Source organism: Pelmatolapia mariae, linkage group LG1 (assembly GCF_036321145.2).
Source record: "Pelmatolapia mariae isolate MD_Pm_ZW linkage group LG1, Pm_UMD_F_2, whole genome shotgun sequence".
In the NCBI taxonomy this organism is placed as follows: Eukaryota; Metazoa; Chordata; class Actinopteri; order Cichliformes; family Cichlidae; genus Pelmatolapia; species Pelmatolapia mariae.
The window spans coordinates 22,057,340-22,069,417 of NC_086227.1; the positions used below are offsets into that span (position 1 = coordinate 22,057,340).

Genomic DNA, 12,078 nt, shown 5'->3' on the forward strand with positions numbered 1-12,078 from the left:
GACTGACAGAGGGGAGGAAAGGAACTGAATATGCTTGTATCAAATTGCATGCCTTTCAAAAAGGAGGAATCCTAATGCGAGGAGTCGTCTTCCTGTGCACCACAGGTATGAGTGAATTATTAATCGGCCAGCTCATTTTAATGCTTTTTAAAGTGCTTTATTTTGATGTGCTAAAACATACTTTTAGCCATATTCAGTCAGGCATGCATATCATTATTTCTTCCATCAAAGAAGAGTGTCGCCCTTTCAAAGAGCACAAACAACTCAGCCTCATTTAAAATAGAAGTTCGAATATCAAAGACATTTTACAAAGCCTGGGCTTCAAACACTGTGATGAGTTTTTTTTCTTTTTTTCTTTTTTTTGCTGCACCTTATAAAAACTTAGGTATGCAAAAGGTCTGAATTGTTTTCCAGCTTTTAACCTGACTAGTGTAAATCAAAACATCCTGCAGTAACACAAGAAGTTAGACAAGTGAAAAGCATCTATCCAAGCCCGTTACTGCTCAGTGTCACGATTATAAGAAATCTCTCTACTCAATAGGAAATGTCTTGACTGCCAGCCTTGTTTTCCGAACACAGACAAGTAAAGTGAAATAAACTGGGCATAAAAAAGAAAACTCAGGCCATTTTTTTCCCTTCTCAGAAACCAGAGCAGAATCAGTAAACAGAGCTTTTCATATATAATTAGATCCAGTGATGCACATACAGAACGCGCTATGGGGGGTGTAGTTTTACATTAAGCTTGTTCGTCATTAAACTTGTGTTTGAGACAGTGTTTCGTTCATTTTCTTATTTCAACCAATCTAATTCCACACACGCTCCAAGTGTCATTAATTCAGCACCTATAGCAGTGCATTCAGTACAACTACAGTAACTTTCAGCAGTAAACTATTTCTTCCAGTTGCAGCGCAAAAAAAAAAAAAAATCACAACCGCTACAAGAACATAAACTTCTTCTGTTATGAGTGCTATCATCTGTTATGGTCAATAATCTGTCAAAATAATATAGTGTTTCCCAGAAATCCCTCCAACTATACCACAAGTTCTACATGATGGAAAGTTTAGGGTTCAATGCTGTTTTCAGTATACGGCATGATCACTGGTGGTCCAACTAAATAAATAAGTAAGTAGGAAAGTAAATAAAAGCACATGCATTATCGTGAACTGTATTCACACTAGTAATGCCCTCTGATGTGAAAACATTTGTTATAGTAGAACATCCAATGCATCTTGAAAAGTTTACAGCAGATAAATGCAACCTGCCCTGATCAGAGAGTGCTGAGGCCCAAAGCTCCTCCCCTCACACTAAACCCAACCCCCTGCTTAGGAGCCAGCACCTATCAATAAAGAGGACCAGAGATAAAACCATCCTGATCTGATAAGGGAAAACACAGGTAAGTGGTGTCAATGTTCTTCTGTGTATACAGCAAATTTGAGAAGGGGGCAGTGCTATTCAAGTGTATGTGTGTGCGTGTGTGCACATGGCACACTGGGAATTACACATGCAGGCCCTGCTCTTCACATCACCCACTGATCAAAGACAAAACATGGGTCACATGTTACCTGAACTTATTACTTAAATTGACAGCTTATTCTAACTGTAGCTGATGAGATGCCTGGGAACATGCAGCATGAAAGAGCAGCCTTTGAAAACTAGATTAGGGAGTTTTGAGAGTATGTTCAATGCTTAGAAAGGCTTTGAAACCTTTGTTAAAATATGTTTAATTTGATTTGGCAAAAGGCATGTTGCTTAGCAATGTTCAGCTGCATGGCCACGTGAATCATGTGAGTAGTAGTCCCTAAATGTGTGTAAATATGAGCCTTACCTGTCCCTTTGGTGAGCTCCTTCTCCCCCCCACTTTCTCTGTCTTTGGTTTGGTCCTCCTGGTCTGTGGTGGTCTCACTAGCAGCCTCCACATCCTCGCTCAGCTCTCCTGAAGGGGGAGGGAGAACGGGATATGTAAATCACCACGCCATCAGAATTGGTGGAAGCACTTAAAGGGGCGGTAGCGTTTTTTTTCTATAGGAGCTTGCAACAATTACATTTGCTGACACACAGTTGCAAGGCTAGCAGACAAAGAGGGCAGAATCTGCTTTCTGTCCTGTGCTGTCTGATTATCTCTGTTAAAAAATAATTCCAACTTGAATGAAAAAAAAATCTGAGCTGAATTATAAGGGGGGAGGAAAGTCGAATACCCACTCTTTCTTTTTATTGCTATTGTTGTGTGTATGTATTCAAAACAAAAGACACAAGGAAAATTCTCTGTGTTTAATGTGTAGATAAAACTAAAAGCAAGCACATGGGTGCAAATGGCCAGATGGAAAAATAATTGAGTAGTATAGTTCAAGAAAAAGAACCCCATTTGCTTCCTCTCATAACGCACACACACGCACGCGCGCGCACACACACACACACGCGCGCGCCCTGCAATCTGTTAGGTTACTTACCAATACAAACCTCATTTCACTTCTGCTATCCCACTATAGCAAAAAAAATAAATCATAAATATTTAAAACTTTCAGAGCCACAATTCATTTTATTTTTATGCCAAGTCAAAGGCAGAAATCCCCTGTAACCACCTTAAAAGCCTCAGCTCGATATATCAGGCCATTTAGAGCATCGAAGTCCAAACAATGGATATCCAATAACGCCATTTGTAAGTAACACACAGAGGAAAAGATAGCAAAAACAGATAATAAAAAGGGCATCAATCTTGTTTATTTCCCTCCAGTGCCCCCTGAACATCCCCTTTGCCTGTTAAGTTTGTTTAAAAGTAGTGTGACTTGCATGGAATAGCATTGATTTGACAACAGTAAACTAGGCCGCAGTCAATAGGCCCTATCAGTTATTATACAAGTCAGCTAATTCTCAGCAAATGTACTTAAATGCTCTTTTGAAAATGCTTTCATGCATAGGTCTCTACTCTATGAGCTATTGATATATTGACAAAGCTACAACAGCTACTGAAATATCCTGTTCAAGTATTCAGCCCTGCAGTCATCACACATCTAATCTAAGCTCACCACATGAGTACCCACAGCCAAAACCATTTTTATGACAGTACATTTTCCCCAACACTCACTTTTTAGCCTGTTAGTTATGAAACAGAGCCTATGTTGTATATACAACAGGTACATTTCTCAAACTCAAACTATGCATCATTATTACTGACACACTTAATAACCATACATCTCTGAACCACGTGGCTGTTCCTTTACTGATGACAATGACACATAAATAAAATAGTCAGAAAGATCTTAATTTATTCTGCTGAATGGGTTTTGAAATTCCTTATGCAAATCAGTCATATTTATAACTGGAAAATACATTAGAAAAAAATTATCGTTTTGTTATATGACATTTTTCCTCTTTTCTTGGGTAGTTGCTTAAGGAGCTTTTCCACTTTTCTTCATCGCGTTTTTATATTTATCGCCATTTTTTTACGGTTCTCTTAAGTATACACTATAGCTACAAAACCATAAGGGGGTGCTTATATCAACTGTGATATTTTATTATTCTAAGCACAAATGCACAGTTAAGAATAAGCTTTTATTTAATCAAAATCAGCTGCAAAACCCCCCCAAAAAACAAAAAAAAGTTGCATTACTGTGTTTCTATTATGTTTCCAAGGGACTCTATGAATTCCATCCCGTACTGGTGAGCTGGATCTTAAACATTCCCAAAAAACCCAGAGATCTGCTGCAGAGTCCCAAAATCCTATAACTCCTACCTGCATAAATCTCTACAACAGTCTGAGAATTAGGATACTGTACAGCTGCATAGGTGCTCAGATTACAAAATAATCCCCAGGTAAATTTTTTTCACCTTTAAAAACGGGGCAAGGTGTCATTTCTTAGCTATGTGACACTTGTAGTGAGACTAATTCCCCACCTACACATTAATACACACTTTGTGCTTAAACATTTCTCTGATAGGCAGCCAGCATTCTAATGCTAAGCTTCTCTGTAACCGCCCCACCTACTCCCAACTTCCTGCACACATGCTATACATGCGCACGCTGGTACTGATTTTTTTTTTTATTTTCCCCACTCATGTTTTTCACACTTTCTTTTTAGATGTTTAATGATCATATCACTTTTGGCACACAGAACACATTTATAATTTATGCAGAAATGCAGACATTTAATTCCAGGAGTACCGTTACATCTTTAAGTGGCAAATGGCTTTGCCCATTTCTCATCTCATCTACAACAAGTATTACAGAATGATTAAAGCTAGGGCCAGCTATAATTAATGAAAGGTCACGAGTGGCCTAAGAGTAGGATGCAAATGGAAGAGACACTAAAACTGTAGCCATAGATTAACTCAGAAAATAGATTAGGAGAAACACTCAAAGCTATGGCAGCAGGCCATTTCTAACCCAAATCTGAGAGATGTAAAGGACAATAGCCTGAAGGTTGTCTTCTAATTAATTGTCTTCATTAACCATCCTAATACAATGATATGAAACAGTTCCATTAATCTAATCATGCAAGCTGAATAAACCCATTGCCGACACAGAGATTACACTCATCTGTTCTGAGCATGAAAAATATCAGCTTTGCTCTCCCAGTCACTCAGTGGGGACAGTTCATGGGCTCCATCACAGACAGACAGACGCATGCACACACTCCTACATTGTGTAGGTGCTTAGCGGTCTTCCTCTCTTGTGTTTTGCCAGTGAGTGCAGAGGCTTAATCAGACCCATAGGTGTCACTCTATACAAGCTGGGCGAGAGCAACTTGCTCACACACACATTAATGAGGTGAGGGGAGGGTGGTGGTGGGGGGATAGGGGCCGAGCAGCAACAGACAGAAACACATGGGGAAGGGGAAAGGGAAGAAATATGTGGAGATGACAAAAGCAGATGCTATGCAAAAGCTGTCTGGTGAAGATGAGACACTGAAAATGGCAAGATTACCTTCAGATGAGAGAGAGCAGCCTTCCTTTTCCCCTGAAGAGCAGTGATTACACTAATGCTAATCAGACTGACAAGCACAAACGGCCTAATAAATAATTGATGGTAACCACTGCACTTTCCAGTATTTCTTCCCAGACTGTGGAGAAGAGCAGCAGCAAGTAATAATAGTCACTCTAGATATCTTTCACTAGGTCAGGCTCCTCCTCCATCCTCGGCCTCAGCAGAATATAATGCTGTGATGATAACTGCCTTTCTTAAAGTACAGAATTCCAGTCCTACCTGAGAACGGCTTCAGTGTTCCTCAAACAGCAGTGACAGTCTGCTCATTTTTAGTTGCATATATAGCATCTCAGTCACTCCACTGTCTTATTTATCTCGCTTGGGTTTCGTAAGTCATGGAGCACCAGCGCGGGGGCAGAGCTCAGCTTCTCCCTCTCCCCGGCTCTCGAGTACTGGGAGCGAGGGCTGAGCTGCGCTTCTCTCTGGGCTCTTGTGTGGAGCCGTGCGTCTAAGCTCTCATTACTCTCATTATGATTATTGAGGCTGTTGTTATCATTTTAACCAGGTGTCACAGGACTGCACTGTAAATCAGAGAGGTGTGCTTCCCCCGCTTTATCCAGAGCCGGACAGCTTCCTTTTCTTTAGCGCTGCACTGTCGGATAAAAAGCAATCTTATTTCACACTTCAGAGACTCTATCTTTCTCCCCTACTCCTTCTTTTAAAAATCCCCCTCATGCTCCCCCAGCATCCCTTGCACCCCTTCCTCATATCAAAGTTAGCCTGACTCTGGACTAGAGGGCGCAAAATGAAAGTGACAGGAGGGTACCATGGGACAATGAGACACAGGACTCATGCTGAGGGCTTTCATGCATTGTCCGCTCCTCATATCAGCACCTCTGTGCCCCATACGCAAGACACCCCCCCCCCCCCACCCCCCAAAAAGCACAACACACAGGAAAACACTCCCACCCCTCGTAACTGCCCTCTCAACACATACTCACAGAAGACTCTCTGAAGCTACACCTCATAAAACCACAACTGAGCAAAACATGCCCACAACACTGTCAGACACAAGCGGGGCTTTTGCTCATGAACGACCAATAAACCACAACACGGTACTATCAGTAACCATAATAGCCTCTGCACTACAATACATAGGGCTTAATTAAAATGTGGACACATGCAATACTGGAAAAAAAACAACTGCTTTTTAAGTGAGTTGCAAGATATTCTTACTGATTTCTGTGTAATATTTCAGTTGTAATGAGTCATATAGACCTCAGTTATGAAATGCATTTAAAATTTAGCCATGCATTCAAAAATAGATCAGTGTACCAAAATATACATTAATCCACGAAAGAATCAATGTAGTAAAATCCAGAAACTACACCAAGCACTGCGCACAAAATGAAAGCTCATCTGTCCCTGTACTCTTCTCACTCATGCTCTCACTCCTCCTCTCCCACACACTTTCCTTTTCACATGGAAGCAAGAGTAAGCTAGCTCGGCGCTGCTGGTCAGAGTTACATGTTAGATTCCTGACCTGTCTATGGGGGGGGGGGACTCGCTGGCCTCTCTCCCTGCTGGCCCTGCTGTGACCTCGGGATCTAAATGTGAATGAATACTTTGTGTCTCCAAAGGGCTGAGGGCAGGAGGAAGAAGGGCTGTGGTGGGGGGTAGCAGAAAGGAGGAGCAATGGAGGAGGGGTACATCGGTAGCTAACAACTAAAGAAACTTTAAACAGCAAGTTAATCACAAACAGGAGTGACAGTTCATACTGCCTTCCGGCTATATCACAGAAACCCCTCCTACATCCTTCCAGAACTTCCCTAGTACATGCTCATCAAAACAGCCCATAGGTCCTCCACGGAGCATTTTATCTGACCCACCCCCAAACCCCTGCGCTTCAAACTCCCGGGCCATTTTCAGGTAATCAGGTCATGGTTTTTCGAAAGTGTTTTCTAACAGAAAAAAAGAACAGAAAAATGCATGAAAAGGCTTAAAATTTGCTTTTTGTGCTTTCGGTATGAAAGTAAATTAGGAAATGTTATTGAGACCACGTAATGTATTAAATATTTTCCCTACAGTGTTATCTCACGGGAAATCATACTAATTAGAAGTTCTTCTCATGATAATGGCATGTTTAGATACATTACAAATAAAGTGGCTAAAGTGAGTGCTGCTCTACTTCTTTTCTCTTTGTGTTTTTCTTGAGTGATGAAGGAGAATAGGATCTGGGTTAATGTGGGTACACAGGGACTGAGCATTCAGGGACTGCTCACTCTTCTGCCCCATCTGACACATGCACACACACACACACCCCCACACACCCCCACACACCACTGGGTTCCTTGAATGCCCAAAATGATGGTTACTAACCAACACATATTATGTCCACAATGGAAGATGCAGGCTGTACTTTTCCCCGCTAGGACAGAGGGCTAAAAGCCTGGATAGGGGGCAAAAGCATCACTGGGCTGTGCTCTTCCATCTACTCTGCCTCAGGGACAATGTCCTGCACAAAGAGTTACTCTGCCTAGCTGCGACTGCCACCCCCCACCATGCATTTATGCTTATCGTCTTCCACCGCTGCCTCCTCTTAAATCAGCCTCCTTTTTATTAATGCATCTTTTTTTCTTTTTCCTCCAGCTCACACCACAATGCCTTCACCTATTTGCAGCTATTCAAAAGGACCAAACAGAACTGGGGTGGGTTGATGCGGAGTGTGGGGGTGGCTGAAGGGGTGCCTTAAATAAAGAAAGGGGGGGAAGAAAGCATCACCGCTGTCATGAAGGGCAATCACATCAACTCTGAAATATTCACCAGTGGCTTGGAAAATGCGATGGTACAGTTATGACAGGCGAACAGGCGACTCCCCCACTCAAGCCCGCAGTCCCCCGCCCCTTTCTCCATCAGGGCGGAAGCATGGTGGACACTCTGAATATGTATAACCCGGAAAATGTATTGATTTTTCATTTGGCAAAAAGGGACACAAAAATCACATAACCTGAAACTGTCACAGCTCTTTTGTTCATAGCTCATCTCTCCTGATGTTTGGCTTTTGCCACAAACTCTCTTTAATTACCAGGTACAGTGAGCTTCAGAGCCATTCTCCACAGAGACACAGCCACATACAGCCTGCTGGGCTTAACAAGACAGCCCACATCTATTATATATGACATACACCCAGCAGCTTTTGTTTCATATCTGACTAATAAGCGTGCTGAATATGACTATACCCACAGTTTGTTTTGTTATTATACACAAGATACAGTGCAAAAACCTTGGAAATTAAAAAATATTGTGTGCCACATTAAAAATAGCACTTTCATATTAAAAGCTAGCAACGGTTAGTCCCAGCATTTATTTGATGTGCTTTTCTGAAGCACCTCTGCTTAACACGAAATTCTATTATCGATCTAAGTTTTCCCAGGTAACGGGCAGGTGCTTGTATGTTTGTCTGAGTGCACACACTTGTGTTTGTGTGTCCATTAACAGGTACTTATCTGTTTATCTCTCCTTTTAGGCACTGCAGACCGGTACAGTGGACTGTCTGAAAAAGATCTCTGTCTGTCGATTTATCGAATGCACCATTTGCATATCTTTGTAGTGCTTCCATCTGCCTGTGGACCGTTCTGTGGAGGTATTAGCTCAGAAAATCAATGTTGCCATGGTTGGATGTATGTAGCCCCTACCACGGCGCGTGTTAGGAGTCCGGCTCACAGCTCCCACATGGGTCCTATTTACATGAGTCCTGCCGACAGAGGCTTTCCTGCTAGTTCTTCAATCTTTGGAAACTTAAAGTACACAAACACAGCATGCCCCTCTAGAGTGGGCTGGTTCGCCATTCCTCCTCTGTGGTCATTCAGCCTCCCTGTCTCCAACCACCGCCCTGGGCTTGACCGTCTGTTTGTTTATGAAAGCGTGTGCAGAGATAAAACAGAATCTGACAAGGTTATGAATACCAATTTTGCTAATCAATTTTATTTAAAATATAAAATATAGGCCATCATTGATGTGTGTTTGCTCTCAAAGGCTTTAACGGCCTGCTAAGTTCAGATCTTTCATGATAGTTGATAAGGGGAGGGTGTGCTGGAGTTTTATCCTACTATTTATTACACTTACTTTTATTTATTACATCATGCAGCTGTACAGATATACATGGGACACCGTGTGGGGGCTTAGCATTGATCTATATTTCTCTACTAGAGATTACAGTGAATACACAGGGTAACTTGTTCTCTCGAAAACCACCCAGCTGGTTGCTCAAAGCTAATTGCTAAAGAAAACCAATGATTACGCTGCACAGGCACTTTAAAACATCCACAAGAGTGCGATCACTTATTGAAAAAAGCTTTCCCTACCTCTATCCATTCAGTTTCTAATACAAATCAAACATAGGGAGCTTTCTTTCACCATTTGTCTTTCTTTCTATTCCTCTTTGCATAGCCCATCCATTACTTTCACATGAAATATGAAAAGGCAATATCCTCTCTGTGTTTGTACTGAAGCGTAATGCAATTGTGTTGTCATTTATAGGAAATAATCACAAACCTCTCTTTCATTTTCCAGTTCAAATAACCATGAAAAATTAGCCTTCAATGTCAGGGAGGACAACAAAGGGATGCACACAGACTATTGCTTCACCACCGCGCTTGACATTTCTCCTTAATAGGAAAACGGGTGGTTGTTCCTATCTTTTTTCCCCAATCTTTTTCTGCCTTTTTTTTTTAACCTAATTAAAAAGTTCTGCACTCACATCTTTGTAAATCATTCCTACGTCTTTATTCAGCGTGCAGCGAGTCTTTATGTTAGAGTTTGAGGGTAAGAAAACTCCAGTCCTTGCATGCTGCACCCTGCTCATTAGCACCCAAAACCCTGTCTGTTAATGGCTACTGTTGAAGGGAGATGTCGCCAGACAACCACTACGGGGCCTAGGTCGCCGTGACTACCGTCCAGCAGCCTGAGAGATAAATAATTCAAGAGCTATCAGACTCCCTGGCAGCAGAGCAGTCCCAAAAACACACACTCAGGACACAGTGTGTAAAGGCCTTCCTAACTGATCAGCATTTAGCCCTTACAAATGATGTACAACTAGATGCCTGCACAAGACCCCACACAATTAGCCTTAGCTGTAGTCTAAGGATCCTTTTAATTTAGAGAAATCTTTATTTTCAGTGTGAGCAGCAAAGTAACGGTAATTGCTTTCTATATTACTGCCATTAAATGCTTAATAGGCAGGTTGTTTTCCACTGCAATTATGTGCAAAATTATCTACCAACTTTGCAGTACAATGATGGGAGATGCATTTCTTTCCTTTGCTTGTAGCACTAGGTAATACGAGACCGCATGTTAATCTTGGAAGCTGTATTGCACATACACAAAATGTTGCAAGTAATAAACCCTCTGTCGATATTGTATATGCGATTAGCAATTATCGCACAGAAAATTTTCATATGGTTATTTCTCAGTACAAAGTGAAACTGCTCAGTCCTATTACACAGGTAATGCACCTTCCTACGAGTTATGCGACTTTTCTCTTAAAATACTCGATGCCACTGTGTTCTGCTCCTGTGAGACGAGGATAAATGAAGGCTCTATAAACTGTACTATAGACTAGACAACAAAATCATAGCGTTGTGTCTATTCAAATGCTTTGTTATGACTCATATGATTTTCCCAACATAAGGTATTATCCTTATTTGCATACTTTAAAAACAGGATTTCATCTGGCTTGTGAAGCATATAATGAAATTTCCCCTCAAAAGCATAATGAGAAAGACTCATCTTGTGCAATTAGTTGCTTCTTTATGCACCTCCTGTAATGTATTAATTTATTAATCACATAATGCAGGCAACATTCTTTATTTATTTGAATATGAACACACCTTACAGCCTTAATTACAAAACACAACTGTGGCCAGCTGATGAGATGCAATGCACCAACTCAACCATCATTTAAGCTACTCGTCCTTCTAATCTTACTGTATGTTTAGCTCACATTAATCTGTTTCTGTTTAGTAAGCCAAACAGCTTTAGGCTTTCAATTTTATCCGAAATTCAAAAACGCTTCGGAATGACACTTGACAGAACAGGCCTACACAGTTTACCTTGGATGGAGGCTTCTTTACTGTAAAGTTTATTCAAATGACTGCTGCTGCTACTGGTTCAGTTTGAATGTATCCTTTCTGAGAGGGTCAGATGGTCTGTGTTCCTAACTGCATTACTACACTATATATTCATCTGAACAGAAACACAATTTGCATGGGTGTGTTTGCGTGCGCTTATGCATTACATATGCAAAGTTGGAATGGCTGATTCTTCATGAACATGCAATAGCACTGAGAAAGTGGGCTGAGAGCTCCTAGAAGGGTGGATCTGTGCTGCCCGCTGTGCTGCTCTCCAGAGAAGGAGACTTGGAGTGATTACAGTCAAACACTGCTGCTCAGTTATCTTTGGCTCAGCCACAGGAGAGTGAGAAGACGAGACAGGAAAGAGGGGAAAAAAAATTAAACTGATGATGTGGCTAAAACATGGGCCAGCTGTTCTAAAATGACCAGAGTGACTAGTAGTGTCTGATGCTTTTCTTGTAACATGCTAAAAAAGAAAAGCCGCAACACCCCAGCAGCAAACTGAGGCCAAATGATGTTTAGGATGTGCGCTGTCAGACTGACCATAGCCTACAACACAGTTCTTTACCAAATACTGTCACAAAACAGTCATTTTAAATGTCCTTGGATTCTGAATTGGAGGAGAGTTAAATGGCTTTCCATAGTATCCATTTTCTGCCAGGAGAACAGGTATGATTTTTTCTTTCTGGGAGAAGGGGGGGCAGGAAGATGTTTTGACCTGCTATCAGCCAACTTCGCCAATATTCAAGTTTGACGAATACTTCGATGACACAATATAAAGTCAGGATCTAAATGGGAATCCACACGGGAAGCAATTCACTCATCACGCACCGCTTTTCATCTGACAGCTGGTCGCTAGTGGACATTGCAGACTCTGTTTGCTTAGATAACCCGCTAATGTATTTACCACACTGTCATATGTCACTCAACAGTATCTGGTGCTCTCATTGACAGTCACTCTCCTCGAAGTTGTCGAAAAGTTTAACTCTGGACTCGCCCACCAGGCAGCGAGCCTGTCCTCACTTG

General features: G+C 41.6%; 1 protein-coding gene across 3 annotated transcripts in view; it reads right to left on the reverse strand.

The window, feature by feature from the left end:
* Positions 1-12,078, reverse strand: part of zfhx3b (zinc finger homeobox 3b) — a 170,713-nt gene that overhangs the window by 26,097 nt on the left and 132,538 nt on the right. For all 3 annotated transcript variants that reach the window (XM_063475620.1, XM_063475604.1, XM_063475612.1), the window contains one exon: positions 1,826-1,933. In XM_063475620.1, coding sequence (XP_063331690.1) covers positions 1,826-1,933 — 108 coding nt within the window. The remainder of the gene's footprint in view (positions 1-1,825; positions 1,934-12,078) is intronic.